Source organism: Leiobunum rupestre, chromosome 6, assembly GCF_980474605.1.
Source record: "Leiobunum rupestre chromosome 6, qqLeiRupe1.1.hap1, whole genome shotgun sequence".
Lineage (NCBI taxonomy): Eukaryota > Metazoa > Arthropoda > Arachnida > Opiliones > Sclerosomatidae > Leiobunum > Leiobunum rupestre.
Genome location: NC_143389.1, coordinates 27,468,417 through 27,496,087, shown reverse-complemented (window position 1 = coordinate 27,496,087; position 27,671 = coordinate 27,468,417). Strand labels below are relative to the sequence as shown.

At 33.8% G+C, this 27,671-nt stretch overlaps 1 protein-coding gene across 4 annotated transcripts; it reads right to left on the bottom strand.

Annotated features, from left to right (window-relative positions):
- Positions 1 to 565: 565 nt before the first annotated feature.
- LOC149940556 (meprin A subunit beta-like) lies at positions 566 to 15,306 on the bottom strand. Of its 4 annotated transcripts, none has more exons than XM_090178667.1 (11): positions 15,240 to 15,306; positions 12,867 to 12,885; positions 12,664 to 12,716; positions 12,509 to 12,590; positions 10,209 to 10,326; positions 8,869 to 9,050; positions 8,276 to 8,494; positions 3,972 to 4,151; positions 2,049 to 2,201; positions 1,002 to 1,264; positions 566 to 850 (listed from the first exon to the last, which is right to left on the bottom strand). In XM_090178667.1, the coding sequence occupies exons 1-11, from the start codon at positions 15,258 to 15,260 to the stop codon at positions 731 to 733; spliced, it is 1,410 nt and encodes a 469-aa protein (XP_090034793.1). In that variant the 5' UTR covers positions 15,261 to 15,306; the 3' UTR covers positions 566 to 730. The 4 variants fall into 4 exon arrangements, with proteins under 4 accessions (XP_090034793.1, XP_090034795.1, XP_090034794.1 ...); XM_090178669.1 differs by having other exon boundaries at positions 10,209 to 10,281; XM_090178668.1 differs by having other exon boundaries at positions 12,664 to 12,689; positions 15,240 to 15,275.
- Between the last annotated feature and the right edge of the window lie 12,365 nt (positions 15,307 to 27,671).

Below are 27,671 nucleotides of genomic sequence, written 5' to 3'. Positions count from 1 at the left end.
CAATTTTCAACGCGAAAGTTGTAGAGAACACCGGAAAACCTAGAAATAACGTTTGTTCGATCAAAAACAGGTTCCCCATAGCAGGCCAAAAGGTTGTTCTCAATGGTTTTTGAGAATAACTCATCAACAAACAAGTGAGATAAAGATAAAATGGTCTAATTAAACCTACTAAATTTATAAAACATATTTTTTCTTAGTTGATTTATACAAAGGTTTAAATTAGTTTTAGTGTTTAAACAAAAATAACCAAAGAGTTGACGGTATGGCTTGTTTACTATAGCTCTACTTCTCGGGTACAAAAACATCAGCGCAAGCATAACGAATATCGAAAATATTTCATACAAAAGATTACGTGTTTAAAAATAACTCCGAACGAGGTAAAACAGCAATACTACAAAAAGACGACAAATAGTAAAAAAGCCGAACAACCGCGCTCGACGAACCACTTAAGCGAACTGGTATTTCTAGTACCATTCCTAGCCCCTGACATGTATAAGAGAAATATTATTAAACCATTAAAGCTATTTCATTCGAGTTTAAGCACGCATACAATTTAAAAAGGAGATGAAAGTCGAAAAACAACGTTTATTAAAATAAAATAGCTTAGTCTGTTTTAAAATTCAGTGAGATATTGGTTTCTTGAAAAAGCTTTCCGGGGCTATTGAAAAATAAGAACTTATAGAATTTTATACATTTTTAAGAATGATTAAAAATGGTTTTCATTAATTAATCATTGACAAGGTATCTGCGGAAAGTCACCCTCGTATTCCTCTGAGCATTTTCTTATCAAAAAATCATCGATTGCGATATCACTAGACGAACCAGAACCAATAACAGCTTCAAAAACAATCTGAAAATGTACAGGTAAGATATGAAAAGATTGTTAAATGCTACTTAATACTAGAAACAGTGGCGTAAATTGGCCACTGCACCAATTACGGTGTCTTAGGGCTCACATCAAAGGACATTACATCGATACACTCAACTTGTATAATAATTACCTTTACTGGTGAATTGATGCTAAAGGAGAATTTTTTTACCATCCATTGTGGCCCTTGGTTACCGGATATTTTATCAATAGTACATTCGTTACCGTCCGTGGCAGCTTTAATGTGCAATTCGCCCATGGTAAAGCCCCACATTGAATAACTAAATCTAACGCATATTTCAGTACATGTACCAGATGGTTCGAAACTTGGGGAAATAAGTTTCGCTCGATGTCCCGGAATTTGTGGAAATGAGGCCTCTGCGTACACGTAATACCCTGGGAAGAAATAGAAGTTCCAGTTCACGTTCAAAACATTGGAAATGCAGTTCGCCTTGAAAGACGCTATCGACTATTATAAGCGTTACTTACGTCGTAAGTGTTACTTAGAAAGGGTTTGCTGAAAGGTTAAGAAACATACCACAATTTGACCAAAACTTGAAATTGAACATTTTTTAGGTTACAATTTGAGTAAATTTTTTTGCTTTATAATAGCAAAAGGTTTTCTAGGGGTAAAACAGATAGAATGTTATTAAAAAAAATTTTGGTAGATGGTGCTATTATTATTGAGGAGTTGATCAAATAATTTAATATTTAATTTAGAGTGCTAGCGTTATTCCAATTGTTAATGAAGGCAACGATGGGGTGTCGAAAATGTCGGTTACTTTGCGTTAAGTAAATTGTCAATGGCCCCTTCGTTGCTTCCAGGTCAAAGCGATAACAGCGAATAAAATAAAGAGATAAGGATTCATGGCGCATTTTTAATTTCCTTAGTCTAAAAATATTATTGTTTAGGCTTTATTTTATAAATTATAGTAGAATTTAATGAAATATTTTAATTATTTCAATGTTTGAAGCCCTTCAAAATTTGAATGGCCAACCCTAGGGACGTACCCCTTCAGGCCTCTAGATGTAGAGGGATTTTGGGGACCGTTTTCCATTCCCCCGTGACCTAATAAAAGATGTCATCATGTTAAGTTACGCATCCAATTGTAAAACATAGACCCTAAATATCAGGTGGGGGCGGTAGGCGTAAACTGGCCACTGATACTGCTACAGTTACCTGTAGACTCTTCCCTGCTATGATCCACCATTGGTCCCGTGTTTTCAGATGAGGTGCTTCCACTCAATCTCATCCACTCAAAATCATCCTCGTCGTGTTGCTCGAAGCCGCACATGTCTGTTTCAAAATCGCATGAAAAATGGGTGTACGGTTCTGAAAAGCAGATTTGATTTAAAACAATCTAAAATGATTACTTAGCTTCTACGGCATTTTATATCGTCCCTATTAAATTAAAAATAACCACCTGAGCGCTCTTTAAAGAGGACCCCAACAATTTTATCTCCACAATAAACCACTACGACGATGTAAACAGATTTTTAGATTTCGATAGAAAAACGACGCCATTTTATAAAATGGCGGATACAAATATAAATCATGGTGCAATAAGTTAGGTAATTTGTATCCGATTAACCTAAGATTTTCTAAGTTACATTATCTGCCCGAATGAATTCGTACTATAGATTTTTATAGAAATCCGACACCATTTTGGAAAATGGCGGATATCAATAAAACTCATCGTGCGATAAGTTCCGTAAATATTCGTCGATTAATAAGAAATTTTCTACGTTTCATTATCTGCCCGAGTTAATTAGACCGATGGTTTTTCCAATAATAATCCGACGCCATTTTGAAAAATGGTGGATATAAATATAACTTATGATGCGATAACTGCCGAAATTATTTGTCGATTTTATATTTCTAACCGAGTAAATTAGTCCTATTTCTTTTGAGATAAATACTCCTTTTTTCAAAATAACGCACATCAATGTATCCCTTGGAGCGATAAATTCTATATTGTTATTGTTAAAAATAATTATAGGAAACTTCATATAAAATGGGTAAATTTTAATACATTTCGGCAAAATCCAATAATATTGGGTAAGTTCTTATATCATTGGATTAAAAGAAAATAATTATGGTTAAATTTATCATTTAGGCATAATTTGGGAAAATTGAAATATTATTAAATTAGTTCAATTGGCAATGTAGAATTATTGGTAATTTGGGAAATTATTGTTAATTCAGAAAATGGTTGTAATTCAGGAAATTTTGGGTAATTTGGGAAATAATTGGTAATTTGGGAAATAATTGGTAATTTGGGAAATAATTGGTAATTTGGGAAATAATTTGTTATTCTGGAAATTATTGGTAATTCTTGAAACTAATGGTAATTCTGGAAACTATGGTATTACTGGAAACTATTCGTAATTCTGGAAATTATTGGTAACTCGGGAAATTATTGGTATCTCGGGAAATTATTGGTAACTTGGGAAATTATTGGTAATTCGGGAAATTATTGGTATCTCGGGTAAATATCGGTAACTCGGGAAATTATTGGTAACTCGGGAAATTATTGGTAACTCGGGAAATTATTGGTAACTTGGGAAATTATTAATAACTTGGGAAATTATTAATAACTTGGGAAACTATTAATAACTCGGGAAATTATTGATAACTCGGGAAATTATTGATAACTCGGAAAATAATTAATAACTCGGGAAATAATTAATAACTCGGGAAATTATTAATAACTCGGGGAATTATTGATAACTCGGGAAATTATTGATAATCGGTAATTTTTCTAATAACAATCAAGAGATATATTGTTATGCGCTATTTTGCATACGGCAGATTTCAAATTAATGTAAAAATAATTTCGGCAGTTATCGCATTATGAGATATTGATATCTGTCATTTTGTAAAATGGTGTCATATTTCTATCACAGTGTTAAGCTTGTTTTCCACTAGCGATTATATAACAAAATTGAGTATGGTTAGATTACTGAAATCATTTCCGTCAGTGTGTGCACCGATTACGGCAAGTGGTATGCACCTCAGAGCTTCTCCACCTTCAGAGTTTCAGTGAGAGGTTCGATGTCATTTAGCAAATGCGGATAAATCCCAGTAAAAATGGCTGATTACCTAAGCATTCTGGATCTACACTTGTCCATTTGCCGTCAAATTTGCAGTGTCGTTCATTCGGTCCAACCAGAGATTTATCAGCGTCACAGCCGTATAAAATTGGATCGCCCACCATATATGGCCCGTTTGAAATTATTTTCCCAAATATCGGAATTGCAGGAACAGGACAAACCACTTTTTCTAGAAAATGTTTTAAGTTATTGTCGCATTATCAGTATTTGCAAATACAGTATTAACCGAAACATCGGGCAATTTTAGTGTAACTAAAACTATGAAAAGGGTCAACTTGTGAAATTTTTAAGTTTTTATCGTTTTTCTCATTACAATAGAGAAGATTTATATCTTGATCCAATGCCGAAATCAAACCACATATTATATAAATCAAATAAATTTGACCAAAATGGAATAAATTAAATTTTAGATTCTAAATTTGGGTCGAAGTTGAATTTGGCTATGAATTAATGGGGCAGTAATAAAAACTAAAATGGCAGTAAAAAAATGGAAATAAATAAATGAAATAAGCAGTAGGTAAACTAGATTTAAAAAAATAATAAAATGGCAGTTTATTCCAAAGCAGTTAAAAAATTAATTTGGCAGTTTGATTTGGAAACTAGCAGTAATATTTTTAAGCATATTTTAAATTTTCTATCAATTTAGTAGTCAATAAGAATGTGTACTGAAACGTATTGAAGTTCGCTTAACTGTTTTTACTGATATTTATTTCCCTGCTTCAGGAAACAACGTTTTAAATACCAGAACACCTAACGTAGTTTTTACCTCTCCGAGGGTACTATGTAACCTAGGAGGGTTATACAATCACCGTGGCTGTGCGTGTGTCCTGCGAACGCGTTCGCAGTTTCGGGGCAAAGCGTAATGCGTAATCACTGCGTACACAGTTTCTTTGATTCTAAATTGTGGCAAAACTGCCGTGACGGTGAGCGTTAACGTATAATATTTGCGTTTTGGGGTTTTTTGGTGTTTTGTTCGTCAACGCTCACTGCCGCGACGGTTGTGACTTAGTAGTCGTTTTCGAGAAGTTGCGATTGTAATGTAGATGTATCTTGTGCATTTGTGACGCGTTGTGGTTTTGTGATCTACTCTCCAACGTCTATGTATTGACTTTTCGAACGGACCGATTGCTGAGGGTTACGATAAACGTCTCAACGTCCATAAGGTGGGGTGTCCAACAAATGTTCACGGTATACGTCGTATTATCAAGTTTCGATCGCATCGGACGGTTTTTGAACCCGGACCCTCCTGCATGGCAGGTGAGTGCTCTACCAAAGAGCCACCGATGCTTGTTTATAACCGCTGTTTTTAGAAAACAGCCTTGACAAAAGTCCTTTCCGCTGTTATTAAGTTATTAACGTCACTTAATCCTATACCGTTTTATTACCTCTCCGAGGTACTATGTAACCTAGGAGGGGTTATACAATCACCGTATCTGTCTGTGTGTGTCTGTCCTGCGAACGCGTTCGCATTTTCGGAGCAAAGCGTAACCATTGCGTATAAATTATATTAACCTTTTATTTAATTAAATATTTATAAATTATATTAATTTTATATTTAATTAAATATTTTAGTACTTTAATGTAAAATTCGAGCGTGATCAGGAATTGAACTCGGGTCGCATTGTTACAATGCGGATAGTTCACCGCCGAGCCATTGACTTCCTTAGGGAAAATTTTAAAGCAAAGGAACCATTATGATAAGGCAGGTTTTTTTACTAAACGGATGAATACAATATCTGTATATATTGTTTATTGAACTTTGTTAAAGTCTAAATATTTTACGTATGAAAATTTAAAGGTCAAATCTTGTTTTAGCGCAGTCAGCAGATAAAATGATTAAAGGGTAGAACCCGTTATTTTTTTGGAATTTATTTAGTTTTTTCAGTCTTTTTTTATCTATTGCGTGTGTTTAGCGTATTAGTTTTCAAGGGTATTAGTTCATTTATGAAGAAAATATCGAATTGTTTACATAGTGGTCTGGGTTTTTAACTGGGTCGTCATTACTTTGTAATTTATTTTAAACGTTTTCTCGACTGATTAAGATGTTTAATGCAGTTCATCAATTTGGTTCGTTTGTTTTATTTATAAAGAGCCTTAACTATTCCGTCTACGGTCATTTATTATTTAGTCAAGGGGCTTTCGGTGCTTTGTGAATGGTAAGATTTTCGCTTCTTGTTAATTCATTTTTAATTGGTGTGGATATTTGGACATCTACGATTAATAAAGCAGTCATTGATTTCCTGGGTATGATATTGGAAATTGGACGGTATTGGTCTTTTTCATGCGCCATGTGACACAACGTCAACAGGAAGTCTACGAGTCGTCCACTACCAGATGTCGAATCTACGGTATCTTCATCAAGGGCGAGTGTTGAAATAAAATGAGCGTTAAAGATGCGGCAAGTGTCTCGTAAGCGAGAAAAATACAAATACCCTCTGTAGATATTTATTTCATTAAAATTTGCTTCGTATTATATTTAAATGATAAACTTGTTCTGTAAATAGCGTTAAATTCAATTGTGCATTGTTTTAATATGTCTAACTCGCTGTTGTAACTACTTAATTTATATTATTCTGAATAAATTAAACTCAGTTGTTTCGTCTCAATTATTTTAATTAAAATTAAAATCACTGCCTTCAGATTTTACCTTCCACCATGCTTGACAACCTTTTTGAAGAGCTAGTGATCACGTGATATTTCTAACCAATAAGGATAGCACATTACGCGCGAAGTAGTGCATTTGTGGTATTCCGGTCCGCGCTCAAGATGAAAATTTTGAATTTTATTCCCTGGCAACCATGTCACCGCCTCGCGATTTCAAATAGTCTCTCTGTCAAATGCTGACCATTATTTCCTTCGATGACGGTTGATTTTAATTAATAATTACTATATCAATTGTAAAATAAACAAAAAAAGCTATTATTTCAGTTTAACTTGCAAATTGTTAGGTCTTAAAAACGTAGATTTACCAATTAGTCCCGATCTCTGCTCTTAGGTGGCGCCACGCTCTCCACGATTTAAGTGAGCGTTACGGTTTATTACTTTTCAAAAGTCATGTTATAATTTTTAAAATGTCGCATTTTAGTTTCTATAATATATCTACTTTATTTAGGAACTAAATTAACCAAATTTTCGAACGCAAAAGTTTAATATTCACGTATTTTATAGAGAACTACTTTTCATCGTGGCGGAGTACAACCGATACCTTTGTGTCCCTGTAAAGAGGCGAGGGGGAAGTCATTTCCGAAGCCCAAAAATTTTACCCCTCAAATAAGATGTCGTGCGGTTGGACCCAAGTGCCAGACTTTCTCCCCCTATTTACTTTTGGTTTTTAGTAAATACCTCTGAGTTGCGGAGATATCTTCAAGGGTCATCTCGAGAAATTAGTACCACTAGCGACAATTCTTCCGAGGAGAGGTATATTTTGGCTTGCCAACTTGTTAAAAATATACGAAGCTTCATATCCTTACAAAAAATTGTATCTAGCTACTATTATGTTCGATTTGATGCGGGCAATTGGAAACTGTCTACTTATTCTTATGCATATTTCTTAAAAAAGCTTTTTGTGTAAACATGTTTTCGGGATATCGGTTATTAGAGGATATGCAGTTTTTTCGGTTGAAACGAAACAAATTGCAATTGGTAAAAAACCTAAAAGAGGTCGACCGAAAGGTTTAAAATAAAGACTTTTTAATTTTAAACAGACAGTTTATTTTTTTTAAATTACGTATTAATTTTTACCTCTCCGAGGGGACTTCGTACCCTAAGAGGGGTTATACAACCACCGTGTCTGTCTGTCTGTCTGTCAGGCCTGCGAACGCGTTCGCATTTTCGGGGCAAAGGGTAATCACTGCGTACACAGTTTCTTAGAATCAGGGAAAAGATTTTTCCAAAAGCGCCCTCTTTTTGTCATTGGGTGTAGTATAATTTTTTAATCGACCGGGATTCGAACCCGAGCCCTCTTGCACGATAGGTGAGCGTTCTACCGCAGAACCACGGATACAGTTACGCTCCACTGAAAATTAAAAACTCTTCCGAGGAGAGGTATATTTTGGCTTGGCAACTTGTTTTAACTGCTTTGGGTGACTTGCGTCAAACTGCCAAATTTCTTTTTTTTTCTGGTGTTTAATCTACTGCTGTTTTCATCTATTAATTTACTACTCATTTAATTTTCTAACTGCCAAATTAAATATAAGCTGTTGAATTTGGTTCTGTTCAATTTTGAATATAATTTTGGAAATTGAAAGGGTATGAAAGGTCGTGTTTAAGGAATGAAAGTAAGCAAACACCAACCGCAATGGTAAAGTCGGTTAATCGTTTCAATATCCTTTTCGCTTAAATATTTACGCTGTCCAATGGTACCGTGATAATCAAGATCGAGCACTTCAATGGTGTCCTCGCCGTTAATTGAGAAATCAGAGCTGCCATAATGCATGATAGAGTCGTAGTCGTAATCCAAACCCAAAACGTCGGCGATATTTGGAGGGCGCAGTTCAAAATTATTTCTTTTCGCTTAAGAAAGGAAATCAATGTTTTGAGCAGAAACATAAATACAAATTATACTTTATCGTACATCCTTAATCACCGGTTAGTTCCAAAATTAGATATCTCAAAACTAAATTTCCGAAAAAGATTATTTACATTTAATAAATGGCATTATGCAATTCTATTTAAAAATACTCAAACATCGATGACTCTGTAACTGTATGGGCGCCATATTTCATATTCTTAGTAATAACGAAGTTTTAAATGTTTTCATCTAAAATGTAGGCCTATAGAATGCGAAAGTACGAAATTGACAGCTTTATATTTCATCGGAACTTTTTAGTTCTCGGAAATTGATAAAATGGAGCGCGGAAATAAACTTTCGAATAAACTGAACCTACCGGGTATGACTCGGTCAAAATGCACTTTTACGTATTTATCCCGATCATGTCGATTGTGTTCGTGCCAGACCCCCAGAGTGTGCATGAGCTCATGAATCGCTATTCCTCGACCATTCACGAGGCAGCGCGTGTGAAGCGATATTTCCTGCTGACCACCGTATCGCCCAACGTCCGAATAACACCTACATGTATGCAATTAATATATTGAAAATTAATATATATTTTATTTATGTATGTAATATGTATTTATTGTATCGATTTAAACCATTTTTAGGCCATTGTTTAATAAGGAAAGTTTCAAACGATTTTAAGAGAGTCCTTCTTTCTATAAAGGTGGAAACCAATAAGAGACTTTCACTATTAAAAAACTGTAAAAACATATTTTAAGGGAACCTTTAGATCTTGCTGCGCTTAATGGTAATCGTAAGTGTAGGGAGCTGTTGTCTCTCGTGGCTTGAAGTGCTAGCCACCACCCTCCTACGCAATATAACCCGGGCACCGGTAATTGTCTTCACGAGTCACTAGTTGACTAGGGCATGTGTGGTTCCTTGGGTATAAGCTTAGCTAACTATTATCATTATCTACGCCAAAAGTTGTGTTTTCCAATAACGTTGTTTACCTTCTTAATAAATTAAAACATGGTAATACGACCGTTAATTTTAATAAGAACAAACGCCGAAGTACTGGGTTTTTCTTATTAAAAATAAGGTGTTATTACCATTGTTTAACCATATTCATAATACAATTGACCATTGGTAGCTTCTCGTTTCCCGTTTAACACTAGCAAACAGCTGAGACCATATACAACCAGAAAAAAAGGAAAAGACTAAATAGCATCTTTTTGATATCAGAAGGCTTTTCGAACGATTTTTAACGTGTAAAGCAAATTCATTTAAATTGGTTTGTACCACCTACTCAAGCATTTCGAGAAATGACTGTGAACTCTATTTACTTCAACACTTTCTTATTACCATAATAACCACTCCTTCTTTGATAGCCTTATAATGAATTTCCTAATGTGATCAGCGTAAGTTTTAAGACCTAAGATTGATGATATACGAATTGAGATTACATTAGCCTACGAAAAACTAAGGATTTACGATTCAAATAATTGTAAGTTGCCTATAAATGTAAAAGGAATACCAAATTCCATTTTTCAAACTTGTAACGCTTTTTTCGGGATGAGCACAACTAATAACATGTTGGTTAGGCCTCGCTTACTCTTTTAAAGCGCATCCTTGAATTGTGGTCATTTTGAAAAAAGCATTACAAACTCGACAATAAAATGTTGCCGAGATAAAATACTTCAAAGTGCACGATAATATTCCTCAAGGGCTTACCCATCTCGATGAACGATAAGTACGTAGTCGTATTCTTTTTCTCTCTTTGTGAAGGTAATGCAGGTGCTGTCTTCTATAGCGTACATAGCCGAAAGAATTTGCTTTTGGTAAAACTCGTCTAAATTGAAACAACACTAGCTTTTTAAATTTATGAAGAGTTAATACAATTTTTACCTCTCCGAGGGGACAAAGTCCCCTAGGAGGGGTTATACAACGACCGTGTCGGTCTGTGGATCTGTGGGTGGGTCTGTGGGTGGGTCTGTGGGTGGGTCTGTCTGTCTGTCAGGACTGCGAACGCGTTCGCATTTTCGGTGCAAAGTGTAATCACTGCGTACGCAGTTTCTCAAAGGGTTGGCAAAACCACCGTGTGACGGTGAGCGTTAACGGATGCATTTGCGGTTTGGTTTGGATGGTGTTTTTTCGCTCACCGTCGTGACGGTTTGGTGTATTACGTTTTTGTAATGTTTATGCGTAGGTTGTGAGTGTTGAATTTGTTGTGTTTGTGTTCTGATGGTTGTGCATGTTGAGTCTGTTGTGTTTATATGGGCGTTTTCTCTCCAACTTCTTCTTAATGACTTTGGGACGGACCGAGTGCTGAGTGTAATGCTACCTCTCAACGTCCAATGGCAGGGTTTCCACCAGTTGTACACGGTATTCGTCTTAGTATCAATTTGCGATCGCATCGGGCGGGATTTGAACCCGAGACCTCCTGATTGACAGGCGGACGTTCTACCACAGAACCACCGACACTTGTTACGCCTTATTGAAAATTAGACCTTCAGCTTTATCGGAAGCGTATTTAATAGAGTAGGAAATTTTGGTTTAATTGAAATAGAATTGAAATTGAAATTATTGCATCGAAGAAATTCTAATTTAGCGTTTCTCTATTGATTAAAAACAAATGCGCCACCCAGGTTTCGAACCCAGACCATTCGGCTTGGCTACCACAGAACCACCGATAGCTGCTTAGATTCACTGAAATTAAGACAGGCATCGTAAGCATAATAGGTAATAAAGTCTTTTTTTGTTAATGAATTTATGAAGGCCTAATCTGGTATTTTTTAAAGGTTAAATCTTGTTTTAACGCAGTCAGCCGAGATTAGAGGGTTAAAGGGTAGACCCTGTGGGTGGTCCACTTTCTTAACGACCTATATATAGTTCTGTTAATTCAAAGGAGATAATTTAACGTTAATTGCTTTAAGAGGTGGCGGTCAGTCAAGTGGCTCTCTGTGCTTTGTTGATGGTAAGGTTTTTGCTTCTTGTAAATACATTTGGTGTGGATATTTGGATATCTACGATTTCTAACGCAGTCAATGATTTCTTGGGTGTGCGAGTCATTATATGATATTGGAAATTGGACGGCATTGGTCTTTTTCATGTGGTATGCGTCACAACGTCAACAGGAAGTGAACGAGTCGTCCACTACCAGATATCTACGGTATCTTCATCAAGGGCGAGTGTTGAAATAAAATGAGCGTTAAAGATGCGGCAAGTATTTCGTAAGCGAGTAATTCCAAAAAGCCTCTGTAGATATTTCTTTCATTAAAATTTGCTTCGTATTATATTTAACTGATAAACTTGTTCTGTAAAAGGGTTTAATTCAATTGTGCATTGTTATAGTACGTCTAACTTACTGTTGTAACTACTTAACTTATGATATTCTGAATAAATTAAAATTGGTCGTTTCGTCTCAATTATTTTAATTATAATTAAAATTTTATACCGGGCGGGATAGAAATGGGTTAATATTTTTAACAAATAACTCTAAATTGCGGAGATATATCTTTAAGGGTTATCTCGAGAAATTAATACCACTAGGGACAATTCTTCCGAGGAGAGGTATATTTTGGCTTGCCAACTTGTTAATATTATGTGAAGACGCAGATACTGTATAATGTATAGTGTGTAAACGCCCGGAATTTTTAACTTCTCTGCCTGTATGCTCGTTCTCTTAAAAGAATATCTTATCTGCCCTGTATCTCACTGGTTACCTACGGGGTAACGTTGTTTTTTTCCCTGCTCGTCACGGAGGAAATCCAGACTATGATATCCACGGATTGTCTTAAGAGAAGTATTCTCCTAACGTATAAATACATGCATTCTTGGTAATAAAAATGTGTTCTTTGTGTTTTTTATCATTATTCCACACAGAGCAAGTTCATTTATTACCACTTTTTTGGAATAAAATTATTTTTAAAATTGGAGAGCTGCTTTAAATGTTCTGAGTTAATTGTGGACCTAGTTATTTTAACTTAGCACCTAATACAAAAGAAAGAAGCAAAAAATTATCATTTTCATACTGTATCCTGGATCTAAGACAAACGGGATAACTCTATTGGTCCATAACCGGTATTTATCCTTCGGTGCCATATAAAATAACATCTGGGAAAAATATTGTTACCATTACAAAAACTATTCATACACAAATATTTGTGATACACTCAATTATATTTACAGGATCATCTCGGAACACAATATCGCCTTTTACCAAAGTTAAATTTTTATTATCTAATAAATTGAAATAAATTTTAAAAACATCAGAAAACATAAGATAGGAATTTATGAGGATAGAAATTAGAAACACTAATTTTGAAATCGTAATATACGTTATCGAAGTACCTTAACAAATAGATTTGATTAAAGAAAATAGTTACTTACATTGTCCGTTGTTTTCTGCCTGAAATCATAAAATTAAAACCACATGTCAACATTACATAGCTTAACTCAGAGAGTAACTAGAAAATGCCATTTATATAAATATTAAGAAATAAACATAAGTTGAAAATATTTCATGTTGAACGACGATTGATATAAGTAATAGTAGCAAGGAAAACCACAATTTTTTTTAAAATAATCTTCGCTAATCATTTAAAATGAGCTGACATCGAATAAATAAATTTCTGGTAACGTTGGAAAAGCAATTGTGGTAACCATGTTTTCATGTGCCCTGTTAACGACAATTACAATCTTTAATTAAATACCATTACGAAACTGTATGTATTTGCGAAATTTTCGAAGAAATATTTTAATCGGCAAGTTGATGTTTGCTCTCAAGATAAACCCAATAACTTTCAGACAATAAATCTCAAATAAACCAGTTAGGAATCAGTTGGCTTATGCATTTCCTTGAACATCTGCTCAAAATAAATAATGAATATAATATTTAAAAGATATAATTTAAAGATTATATTACGGTTCTAGTTTGAAAGTCTAAAATGTTAATCAGACCTTAATTTTAGGTATTCAGAGAATATATAATATACAGTAGTGTAGTCCTAAAATAAAAAGAACCGGGGCGCTACCTGGGTACAGCCAACTTCAATTACGCGCGAAATCGAAGATGGTGGTACTGGCCGCTATAAATGTACGTCCAACTTCGATTGTTATGGTATTTTTCTGCCGGCAAAATTTATTATAAATTCACACACCCTTTATTCCAGAAAAATGATATACGAAATAGAAGCAAGGCGCGCCCTGGCAAGTTTAAAAAAAGAGGCAAAATGGAAAAACCAAGGCGGGGCGGGGCCCTGCCTTTGAAAAAAAGCACCGGGGCGACGCCCTGCCCCGCCCTGGCCCGACATTAATATATCGAGATTTTGAGAAAGTCTGATTTGATACTCCGCAAAAGAATGTAAGCTATGGTTTCAACATTGGGTCTAGAGAGCCTTCAGATACATTAGTAGAATACCACACTAAAGAATTGTGGTAATTGTAATTTTATAAAGAAAAATATAACAAGATAAAGGTACATTATAGACGCCAGGGCCGGACTGGCTAGAAGTTGGCCCCACCGGCAGTCATGTTGGCACCATTTCCAATTAATGCCAAATTTTTCCACTTTGGCCCCAATTTTGCCTGGTTAGCCGCCCCGGCCAGTCCGAGCCTGATGGAAGCTAAATTTTCTTTTACTTAAGGGTCCCAAGTAAGGACATTTACTTTTAGTTAATTAGTAAGCGTCAAACTGGATTGAGAAAATTTATTGAACTATGAATAATTTGCGGAAACCTCGACCTATAACGACACCTATTCAACGGATAAAAATGAATGGGCTCTACGGGCTCATTAGATTATATTTTACTGCACAATGTATTGTTAGTCCCAACATCGTAAACCTTTCTACAGGTATGGAACTTAAACGTGGAGCCTCTTTTTTATCCGGTTCTTAAAAAAACATTTTGTTGAAAATATCATCGCGGTCATTTTAAAAAACAAAATTTTAACTAAACTTCCTATTAACACACGACTTACAAAAAGATGCTATATACAGTTTTAGTAACCCATAAAAATGTATTCAACACGAACGTCTACACCAAATGAACAGATTTTCCTGGCGTTTCAGCCATTGAGTTGGGAATATTAATCTAGAGGTCCAATCAAAACGTCGGTTGTTAGTTTTTCGCGAAACAAGTTTTTAAAAAATAAGAATACTGCCGTCTGCTGAGTTCTGCTCCCAAATAACGATAAAACTTGATCATTCTACCCGTGGCGCCGTCTATCTTTCAATGTTTCGTTCAAATAAGACGCGTTTTCCGGCAAAAATGTTTTTTTTCGAAAATAATGGATGGCGCCACCGGTCATATGATAACGTTTTCTCGTTATTTTAGAGGAGACGGCACATTCATAATTTTGAAAAACTTGTTTCGCGGGGAGCAGATTTGATTGGATATCTAGATTAATATTCCCAACTCAATGGTTTCAGCCTTGACATTCAGTTAAAAATTGAAACAGCCAAAAGCAATTTGTCAGACTTTTATTTATTCCGATAAAGAAGGACGCACGACGAAGCAATCCGTATTTGAACAGTACTACATTACATATTTGAATCACCACGGCTAGCTACTGCAGTTCAGCAAACATTGAAGCGGAATTCCCTACGTGTACCATATTTTACCAAAAGGATCCGTAATTGCACCCAATATTTGTTAAGTCATATGACGTTTCAACAGCTACTTACTAAACAATTTCAAAACTGCCGGACGTTCGCATTTACAAATTCTAGGGATTTTTAAAAACTGTCTATCATTTGCTTACTTTTAAAACGTATCCGTGCATTAACTCCGTTATGGTGAAAAACAAAAAAGCAAAGGCCGTCCATTTCGGTACCATTTTTTTGACTATCTTTTATTTACAGGTGCTCAACATCTTAATACAGTACGAGTTATCTTATCTTCATTCTATTGTGAACGAACATACCTTCGCGGCTGGCATTTTAATCATAACATCTGCATATTTTCCCTCTCTCTATTTCTATACGAGCTAAAGGAATTCCATTCTCGAGGCAATCTCTCCAGAGCATTTTTTCCTTCGTTGAATTTTTACGCAAATAGAATTTCATAAGCGCGACATCTGTTCATAAAAAAACTAGACTAAGATTTATCTGTGAAATTGGGGAATAAATACATACAGGGTCTCCCTTTTTACTTTGACTGGGAATTTTTCTAAAAAAACGAAATTTTTAGGGCATTATGTCTAGTATAGGAACGCTTACAATCCAAATTTTCCGAAAAATTGGAACCTTTTTCAAGTTTTAGAAAAACTTTTATTTTGGCCCAAAATTCCAATGAAAGGTTGCAGAACACTGTCGATAATGCACAACGAAAAACATTCCATTGAAAAAGACCAATTTTTACGAAGATACGAGGTGATGAAAAAAACCAGATGAGTGATGAAATTTGGGATATCATAACACATGTTAATTAGCCAGTTACAGAAATCATATCGTCGTTCCATAACTCGTTCGCACAGAGCTTGGTGGAGAGTAGCTCGATTCGGATGAAAGTGGTGATTGAGAAGAGTTTCCAAACGTAGTTCCTTGATCGTCACTTGCACGTCTAATTCTTGCTCGAGGGTACGCAGCAAAGTAGGATAGAATGATTTCTTCCATGTTGAGGCTTAGACGACCTGGGATTGTTGTTTCTGTAGTTGTCGAAGTCTCGAACAGCTGCAAGAACGGTCTCGCGGCTTGTTCTTCTGTCAGGATAACGAATACTAAACATTTGACTTACTTAATGAGCGTCACGATTGGAATCTCCGTAAAATAACTCGACCAAAAATTTTAGAGAATGGTTGAAACTGAAAGATTTTGCAACCGACCTTTGCGCAAAAGCCACAGAAAATGTCTTATTAGTAGGAATCAGATTGGTACGAGTTATTTGTAAGTTTTTTAATTTCTTCAAATTTGTTTAGGGTTTAGCTATTTTCTCCCTTTTAATTATGGACTAATCTACTTATTCGCGTATTTTATCATCCTTCGCACAGTCCATAGGTGGTTTCTTCTAACTTAACTTTTCGTATATCAGATTTCTTACATTTGATAAATCACATGCAAAAACCTATTTTAAGAAATTGTTTTTAAAATTTGATCACAAAACTGGCATGAACAACTGGATTTTTTTCATCATCTCGTATCTTCGTAAAAATTGGTCCTTTTCAATGGAATCTTTTCCTTGTACATTTTTGAAAATTTTTATTTTAAGCGTTCCCATACTAAAAATAATACCCTAAAAATTTCGATACTCTTGTGGTTTTTGATAAAAATGCACAATCAAGGCAAAAAACACCCAGTATATGTCTTGACAACTATAATTTTATTTATGATTAAAATATTCTAAGCTTCGGAAAAGTGATAGTCGGTTTTAACACAATCCGAAGGGATTTGTGTGTCTCCGCCGCCGCCGGTGTTCGCCCGCTTTCTCATGGTACGTTAGAGGTATAAAGACACATGATAACTCAATCGGTATTGTTAACATTTTTAGTGACCAGGGCTCCGGAAGTGAGGAATTAGCACATTTTAATGATTTTCAAATTTAAATGTACATACATTCAGACCTACTTGGTTGAATATAATAGTTAGATTTGATCATTTCTGAAATAAGTTTTCGGTTGCATTAAGAAAATTTAATTTCTGGCCAAATCGCTGAACCCCACAACCCACGTACGCATTTTAATTTCGTACAAATTGATACAGGCGCATCTAACTCGTTCGCGTTTCGCTACCTTATTTCCAGAACCCGGTAACTCGAAAAATTCGGGTTGCCTAAAATTTAATTTAAATAAACTTGTTCGCGTTTCGATACCATAGTTCCAAAACCAGGTAACTTGAAAAATTATTTTTCGATAAAATTGCTCTTGGGTTTATTAAGTTAATTAGTCCATGAGCCAGCTACCCGAAATAGGTCATTCAGGTACCAATTTGGGTGGCTAAATTTTAAAGTTATTATTCAAAATCATGATTACCTAAAATATAGGAAAACCGGTCCTTCGGGGTTCTTGTGGTCAGCTATACAAGATGGCGGCCGTTTTAAAATGGCGGCGATAAAGAACAATAAAAGTCTTATATCTCGGGCGCTATTTGATGGATTGAGGGGTAATACATCAATCGAAAGAATAACGTGGCTCCTACATTGTGTGTTTTTTGACAATTTTTCATATTGTCCGCAATCTAGTGGCCAATTAAAGCAATATGAATTTACGTTACTTAAAAAAACTTTTTATTAATCGGTTATAAGTGAAGTTATTTGTAGATAATTTTTGTAAACCGTAAAAGGCCCCTAGCTGATCATTTTATCAATTTATTCTTGTAGTTTAGAGCGTTAAAGCTGGAATAGAATCAAAGATTATAGTAATCTACGTAATACGGCACGCCGGTATAATATTCGGCTTAAAAAGTTTTTCGCTACTAACTCTTTTTCCATCTTCTTTCCCTTCACTTGTGCTCACCATTAGCTTATGAAAGAATACTTATACATTGGTAATAATATTTTCGTTTTTTATTAATCTTATTTATTTATGAAAAAAACTTTATTCGTTCTCATTATCCGAATAATTATTGTCGCTCCGGTCGCGATGGTATTCTTCGTCTTCTTCGACCATATTTGTGCAACTGGAAATTTTGCTAGCTTCTGTACATTTAAAGAGATACTTCCATAGACTTTAAGTAAACGATATTGTAAAAATGCTTGATGTATATTGGATATTTACTAGATATCCATATGTCATGGTTTTGGAGATTCAGTAGATATCAAAACGCAGGATATTCAATATCCGAGGGATGTTGTAGAGACATACCCCAGTTTTCAAAAATATCCTTTAAGATATATTATGGATAAAAGTACATTCTAGGGATAACTTATCTATGTTCAATGATTAAAATTGATATTGTATGTAGAAACACGATACTACATGACTTTGATAAATAATTGTTTAATTAAAACCGTAGTTTAAAAACATAATGTGAAAAATAACAACGCGATCAGTTGTTGGAATGTAGCCTGACGAGGAACCACGGTTCGAAAGCTCGCGTAATAAATAAATGTAATGTTTTTAAACTACGGTTTTAATTAAACAATTATTTATCAAAGTCATGTATTATCGTGTCTCTACATACAATATCAATTTTAATCATATTGCCTAACCATAACTCAAAACTTTAATGTATATAATAATTATCTATGTTCTATAGATATATCCCTGAAATATCCTTAAGTCAGCTGGTGCAGGGGTATAATGATCGATCCTGTGTAAAATTATACAAAAGAATATCCTTTTTAGCCAGATGGTCTAGAAAAAGATATTCGTACGTTTAATTGTACACAAATATTTTCCAATAAAGTTCCCCTACACGTTTCCTATGGCTTCATCGGTTTAATATAATTAAAATATTCCATAACTGCATGCATTGTGGTGTTGCATATCACAGAAAACAAATTGTAATTGATACGTAAATATTAATTTCCATAAAACTTTATTGGGCCTATGTAAATTTTTAAAAATTTATACAGCTCAATTTATCAGCTCAAATTAAGCAATCGCAGTTTCAATGTTAGAAATTTCTTTCTTGCTTCCCGCTGGGCAATGGCGAGACCATTTTTTTAAGATTTGTTCTATTTCAACATATTGTGCGCCTTCCCCACATTTCGACTTTTTTACTGCCTCTATAAATGCACATAAATAATGGCCGTTAATAATGGATATAATTAAAAAATACATTTACATATACATACTCAGAATAATTTTAATTGTACGAAAATCTTGTAGCTTTTTTCCCTTTGTCCCCTCTCAACTATACTTAGATCCAAGGGTCTTGCTAAAGACATGGATTAAAATCCTCTGTGTCACATCTTTTAGTATGAGTCCTCCAAACTGGCTGAGATACTCAGACTGTAAAAACAATGATGCAACTTTTCACGTTAAATGCAGACAGATTAAAATTGCAGCGTTCTTCACTAATGCGATTAATTATCTGTTTCAGGGGTCTGCCTGAATTTGTTAGTTTGTTTTTAAGTTTTATGATAATTCTCAAATTGGAAAGCACTGAAAGTATCCAACGGTCCATAATTTAGTCTTTGTTGTTTTAGGTGAATAAGGCCATGAACGTTGAATGATATTAAATGTCCTCCATAAAGTGTTGTATATGAATCTCCAAAAAACTTTAAGAGAGTTTCCGAGAATTCAATTAAAGCAGGCTGATTTACCGGAGAAACTAAAATTCTACAAGCTACATACAGGATACGAAAGTGTTCATAATAAGATTTCGGTAAATATTTCTGAAGTAGAAGTATTCCCGAGTATAGCACAAATTGTCGAAACTCAAAACTCAAACTTTGCTTTCCATTGAGGTACATCTAATAGAGACCGAGGTTTTCTTACAAATTCTGAAGAAGTGACTCGCGATAGAGATATCAGTATATCTGATATTTCTAAAACTTGCCTTGCATTTAGCTTAAAATTCGCCCATTCTCCTGTAATCCATGATTGAAGAAGTTTTTTCATGACCCCCAGGCAAACCAAATGCATGTAATCAAAGGGGAAACTATTCACCATATCAATTTTAGGTAGAGTTTCCAAAATAGAAGTTCCATTATGGTGATCTAAGTTAGTTTTATTTCTGAATATCTCGTCTGTTCTCGGTTCAAAATCAGTTAATGGGAAACAAACGCGATTTCTGATATATTCTTCCTTCTGCATGCATTTTCCACCATGTCCTTTCATTTTACATATATAGGCACAATTGTTATTAATGGGGGGGGGGGAATGTGCGCAATCTGTCTTACAAAAAGTTAACCTAGTATTAGATAAAATAAATTTATGGTAAAAAAATAATCTAACACTAAACCTTTCAAAAACTGAATATATAATATTTAGCAACATAGGAAAAAATAAAAACACTTCAATTGAATTAACCTCGGAATTAACCATAGACAACCAAACAATAAATAGAGTATACACGTACAAATACCCAGAAATAATCTTCGATCATAATTTAAACTGGAATTTCCATGTCGAGAACGACAAGTGGAATTTTATACAAATGTAGAACAATAATGTCTCACAAAATTTTGAAAGAAGTCTACTATGCCCTTTTTAACGCTAAAATGAGCTACGGCTATTGTATATGGGGGAATACAAATAAACACAATTTAAATCGAATCAGTATTCTTCAAAAACGTGCTATTCGCGCCTTAAACAACGTCACTTATCTAGCGCACACAAGGGAACTATTTTTAAAAGAAGAAATTTTAACTATATATTAATTATACGATTACTTATCAATGTTGTTCTTGTATAAAGATTACCATGGAGAACAAAAAAATGTAAAAATTAAAAAAAACCTATCAATACAAGAAATAAATATATGTTTGAAATTCCACACTGCGGTACGAATAAAAAATTTACATCTATTTACTATAGTGGAATAAAACTCCTAGACTACTTGACAAACAAAATAGACATAAATAAAAAATATAATAAATTTAAACGAGATCTTAAGTCTGTCCTAATGGAAAGAGATGTATAAATTTTATTAAATCAATTCTTTTTGTAACCTTTTTTAACGCGTTATTTTCTGTTTTAATATTTTCATTTTGTTATTTATATTTTATGTATTACATTTGTTAACTTTTAAACAAAATTGTTACTAATGCCGTCGAATTATAAAAAATATTATCTAAAATAAACAAGGGCTTACAAGTCAAACAATGACTTAGCCCTACAGCACATATGTAATTAATTTGAAAAACTAAATAAATTGGAACTTCAACTTGAATACAATGATTTTGACCTGTTTTAGATTTCCGTTTATCAGTAATCCTTTTTTTATTATTTCAATGACCTCGGAGACAAAGGGCGATAACAGTGCGTCAGAGTCTTCTGGGTTTGCTAAACCGTGATAAATACCAATGGGAAAAGGTTTAGAGGGTTGTAAATTTCTTATTACACCAAGAATAGGCCAAAACTGGCTTTTAGAGCTGCAATATACCAGCAACCCATCAACATTAACTAGAAAGTCTAACTGATCTACACTACTGCAGTCGGTTTGCGAAGTTGCCAATTGAATACCAGTCTCTAGACCGAAATTAAAATATTCCCGTCTGTCTAATTTATCAACAGCTACAAATCTAGGTGTATTTAGCAAAGTACTTGAGTCTAATGAAAGTCCCTTATGGCATTCGTGCATTTTTAAAATGACAAGAAGGCTGTTTACTGCTCGCTTAGTGATTCCAAATTTTGTAACCCATTCAGCAAGTTTACTGCGAAGGTTGATATCAGTAAATTCTTTCTCAGCTGGTGGAAAAGAGACTTCATCATTTTGCATCGTTAATTCAATGTTTTCAATGGCATCACTGAAACAACGGACTTTTTCATTATCATTTTCACTGTCATTGTCCCTGCAGTCGACTGAATCATTATTTCGATCTTTAAAACTGTCATCATTGTCCTTAATATCATAGGCTTCAAAAATATGTTCTTCCTTTCGAGTATTTTCATTAACATTTAAGGTGTCATTAATATTTTCTTGAGAAACTGGAACGTCTGCACTACTCTCATGATAATAGTTCATTGAGTTTTCCACTAATCGATATCTGTGCCTTGAAGTCATGGAACACAGCTTCTTATAAGTGTAACGAGTCATATCTAGTCAACAAACCAAAACATAGAATAGTATCAGCACGAAAATTCACAGAACCACAACCATGAATTTTTAACATTGACCATCAAAGTTAATCGTATAATTGATTTTCACTCTCACATGAAGGAACAAACTAAAATAGACTTCAAAGCGAAACTTAAGGTGCAATATTAAAGCGAGAAAAATAAACAATTCCCTATAGATGTTTATTTAATAAGCATTCCATATTTTGCTAAAACCACGTACTCATGGGCTCAGTCTTGTTTTTGTTACCCACCTGCCTTCCACAAGGCATGGTTTCCGTTACTAAGCAAAGGCTTAAATTTAGACTTTATACGGAGGTGAGAGCTGGGCGATTGGGTTTCACCAGAAAATTTATTTAAGTGAGAAATTGTTGGCTTACTGTATACAATTGAAATATTATCAACTTAATATTAGAAAATTCACCTTACTTATTAATATATAATTCCTTAATTGTACGCTGTTTATTTTGCGATCGCGATGTCTCTGCACACCGATTTGGCGTGAATCTCGCAATTTTCCGAAACACGCCCCCTTTCCGTTAATTTAGCGAGGAATCGCTATTTTGCGATTCTTAAAAACGTCTCTGCACCGGGCCCTAAGATAGCAGTTTTAACTCTGCTAGTAGAATGAAAGTGAGGGTGTGGCGTCCAACCCGGGTTCGGGTTTGGGTTCGGGATCGAAATCCGGGATTTAAGGGGTGAAATGGGGGTAAAATCGTCGAAAAGTCAATGTATTTATGGTATTTCTCGCGACGATTTGTTTTCCCGTATATCAACATATTGTGTCCAGGCCAACTTGTTTATTTATCTCCGCTTATCTCAAATTTCAATAGTACACTTATATGGTACTTGAACGTATTTCTTATCGCGTTTTATCATACGGAATAAGTTGAAATGATGTAAAAAGTGATAACCTAGACGGCGCGTGCGCGGATTTCCTAGGGGCAACAATACTAAGATGACTTTTCGATGAAGGATTAGTTTTGCAGAACTTTTTATATTATCGCGTTTTGATCCTTATTACCGTATGGATTTCAACACAATTGAAGAATATAAAACACAATGCAAAGAATTTAATTCTTTTAACTGATAATACTGATTTGAAAACCATGATGTAATTTTATTTATAAGCTGTGGGGTTTTATGCTATATAATTTCAAATGCAGGTATTGTTTAAAGTACAAATGCATAATTTAATGTATCAGGTTTTGTATTTTTGTGTTTATTGATAATATAAATACCGATAAGATTATGCAACTAAATATTACATTTATGTATTGGTGAGCTTTAAAGGTACTTGGATCTTTTTAACTAAGAACCCTATGTAAATAATGTAACCATATTAATAGTTAATTAATAAATTATAAAAATAATAACGCTTTCCATGCTTTAAGAAATATGTTTACTTTCTTCATATATTAAGCTATTTCAAATACCATAATGGGTTCAAGTACATACAATAAATATAATATAGCAATTTAAATTTTAATAACACATGATACTTTTAGTATTTTGTTTATTATTTTCCATTGCCGCCGTTAGATGTCACCAAAGCATCTATTTAAATAAATTTATCCCTTGTTAAAAAAACTCTGTTTTCTAGATTTGAGGTTTGCTTTTAAGCATCACTGTAATTAAGAAAGAAATATAAAAACATAATGCAACTAATTTTTTTTACCTGAGTGTAATACCTTGATATATTGTTTTACTTCTTTCCTTTTTAAAAATGTAATTGCTTGACTTAAATAAAGCGTAAAAATTATTAGTTTCAAATGATATTTACAAATCTTATCCACTCTAAAGTCCATTTTTCAGGTATTAGTAAGTATTTCATACAAACTAACTTCTGAGTTTGAAAAAAAATATGGATTTAGTACGTAAATAAAATCCTTTTAAAGTACTTTGAAGGACTCTTTATACGTTTTGAACTTGAATAAAATTAAAAACAATAATCTAAGATACCCTTTAAAGTTAAATTCCTTTAGAGTTTCTCAGTAAAACCACTTACTTTAAGTATTTTTAAAACCGTTCGGTCAAATAGTAGATTACGCACCTATAATCCATGATGTTTTCATTTAAATTCAAATTATAACGAATTGAAAGTTTGAAGAAAATATTAATTTAGTTTGTAAATGAAATCCTTTTATAGTACTTTGAAGGGCTCTTAATACGTTTTGAACTTCCAAAATAAATTAATGTACTAAGTTACGTTTAAAAGAACCTTTTGCAACAATTCCAATATGTAAATATGGGTATAAGGATTGAAAAAATACTTAAAGAAACTCAGCGTAAATTAGAATGGAAATCGGCTCCGGTAACGGTTTGGAAAATTTTAATTCTAATCTCAGGTTACTGTTTTTTACAAGATGCAAGTGATTAGCGTTGTTATTAAGCTCCGAGGTATCCAAAATCAAAAAGCAGGCTTTAATTTTCTATTTTTGTTGGAAAATAACCAAAACTATGCAGTTTTTTTTAAAAGAATCTCACAAATTATACTAACTTTTAACAAAATAACCCCAATTATAATAACTTTTAACCAGGGATAAAAATGAAACTATTCAAAATATCTACAAAACTCAATTTTCGTAAATAGACAATAGTTTTAAAATTAAGTTGGCTTATGACAAAAATTAGAATAATTTGGGAAATTCTGTTAAAAATTAGTAATTTTAATATTTTAATATTTTAATATTTTAATATTTTAATATTTTTATATTTTTTATTTTATTTCATTTTATTTTATATTTTATTTTATTTCATTTTATTTTATATTTTATTTTATTTCATATTTTATTTTATTTCATATTTTATTTTATTTCATATTTTATTTTATTTCATATTTTATTTTATTTCATATTTTATTTTATTTTTTATATAACAGGTCTTAAGCCAATCAATGACATACAATATTATCCCTTTACTTCTCTGCTTCCTTCCAACTATCTTGCAATGTTTTCAATCCAATTGTATTTGGTTTTATATCTTTAACTTTATTTCTCAGTACAATTTCCCTTTGACAAGCTTCTTCTAACTTCAATTCCCACTTTTTTAAATGCTTTTCCATTTCGTCCAAATGCCCTTTTATTTCTTGCATATCTAACCACGTCCTATTATACTCTTCCACTATTTCACTAACTTCCTCGAATGAATGGAAATCCATATGACTATAAGTAACAGAACACAATAAATATAAAACGTCCAGCAATGTTAAAAGTTAGGTCACCAGAAAGACCCTTTCCTCTTGTTGTTTCTATTTCAGTGGAAACGAAACTTGGACTTCAAGACGCCCGCGTCTTTTACGATTATATGGATTATTCATGACGGTTCAATTTTGATTTTATAAATGGACACGTATAGTAGGGAGCTGGATCGAGAGTGTGGGGGATAAAAAAAATTAATCTAGGTGAAAAAATTATTATAAATAAATACCGATTCAATATACGAACGAAACTTAATTATTAATTTAATTAAACTCATTTATAAATTTTATAAATTAACTTGAAATATCGTAAAGCCAATAAAATAATATAAATTTCCTACAAATCACCCACTTTAGGGATCAAAATTAAACGATTCCAAATACGTACAAAACTCAATTTTCATAAATAGACAATAGTTTTGAAATTAAGTTGGCTTATGGTAAAAATTAGAATAATTTAGGAAATTCTGTTAAAAATTAGTACAATTGGGGAAAATTGGTTAAAAGTTGGTATAATTTGGAGACTTGTTAATGTTAAAAATATAGAATTAATTAGGATATACATTTAAAATTGAAGAGATCGAAAGGCAATTACGAACGAGATGATGATTTAAAAAAAATTAGATTTTTCAATGAACTGTAAAACGCTTCTATAAATGGCAGCCTTGTCTCAAAAATTTATTTTCCTTAAAAGGTGTTATACATTCGATAAGCAGTGACGAGAATTCCCGTCAATCAGAGTAATATTTTATCAGTATATCTCATATGTATGTTTTCATCAACATACCAAGAAACAAGATCCTCAATGCAGAAAACTACGTGAAAACGCGCCGGTGTCGAAAAACGTGCTCATTCGAGGAAAAACTACGCGGAAAACGCCCTTATACGGAAATATACGCGGTAAACGCACTCGTGTGCGGGAAAGTTCCCGGAAAAACCCCCACTACCCAATGCCACACGCGTCTTATATAACAGTTTATCTCTTTAAAGTATTGAATCACTCGACATAATAAAATGAAGATTAAAAGTATTTCCATTCTACGTCACTTTAACAACGAATATTCCATGACGTCAAAACACTCCATGTTTTAAATTCAAATTAACCGCGCCTCCCGGGTAATCCGCGCACGCGTGCTATCTCCTAGGTTATCACTTTTTACATCATTTCATCTTATTACGTACGATATTAAAATGAAGTTTAAAAATATTTCCATTCTACTTTAACAACAAATATTCCATGACCTCAAAACACTCTTAAATTCAAATTAACCGCGCCTCCCGGGTAATCCGCGCCCCTAGGAAATCCGCGCACGCGCCGTCTAGGTTATCACTTTTTACATCATTTCAACTTATTCCGTATGATAAAACGCGATAAGAAATACGTCCAAGTACCATATAAGTGTACTCTTGAAATTTGAGATAAGCGGAGATAAATAAACAAGTTGGCCTGGACACAATATGTTGATATACGGGAAAACAAATCGTCGCGAGAAATACCATAAATACATTGACTTTTCGACGATTTTACCCCCATTTCACCCCTTAAATCCCGGATTTCGATCCCGAACCCAAACCCGAACCCGGGTTTGACGCCACACCCTCACTTTCCTTCTACTTCTGCTTTCTGAAATAACATCAGTTTCAACATCCCGCTGTTGTCAATTCCAGTTGAAAATGTTATACTAATAACTTACTGTCATCTAATAGTTTTTAGGGTCTCGTATTTTTTTAATTTGTATTTGGTGAGTTAGTTTCAAATACGAGTCTTATTTATATTATTTCGTATTCCGGGTATAATATTATGGCATCTAATCCTCAGTCGTCTGTCTCGAATCGCTGTGTAGATCCGGTTTGCAAGTATTATAGCAGAAATAAAGGCGCTTCGTTCCATCGTTTCCCAAAAGATGTAGAACTAAGAAAACAGTGGATTAAAAATATGGGTGTTTCTAAATCAAATTCAAATTCAAATGTTTTTAGTGGAAATTGAGTTCAAAATAGATGGCTTCGAATATAAGCCATATATGAGACTTTGCTCAGAACATTTTACATCTGACTGCTTTGAAAAACAACATTCAGTAGTAGCACTTTTACAGTCTCAAATAGGAATCATGCTAAAACGAGGATCGATTCCCACAAAATTTTCATATTTAGAAAAAAATCCAGAAGGTTCATTCCCACTAGACCCCCAAGCTTCAACATCAACCGCCAAACCAACACCACTTTCCAAAAACCAGAAAACTCGGGTAAGGTGGGCTACATCTACATATATGACTAAGTTTAAAATAATGATAATTTTTCTAAAAACTATCGCTACTAGTAGAAACAAAGGTACT

What these genes read in the sequence shown, in the direction of transcription:
- LOC149940556 (XM_090178667.1), bottom strand. Translation starts at nt 15,260, where the DNA reads ATGCACGGATACGTTTTAAAA. An exon ending in TGTCTTAGATCCAGGATACA is followed by an intron (nt 10,327 to 12,508) that starts GTATGAAAATGA and finishes GTTTCAATTTAG; the next exon opens with ACGAGTTTTACCAAAAGCAA. An exon ending in TTTTGACCGAGTCATACCCG is followed by an intron (nt 8,495 to 8,868) that starts GTAGGTTCAGTT and finishes TCCTTTCTTAAG; the next exon opens with CGAAAAGAAATAATTTTGAA.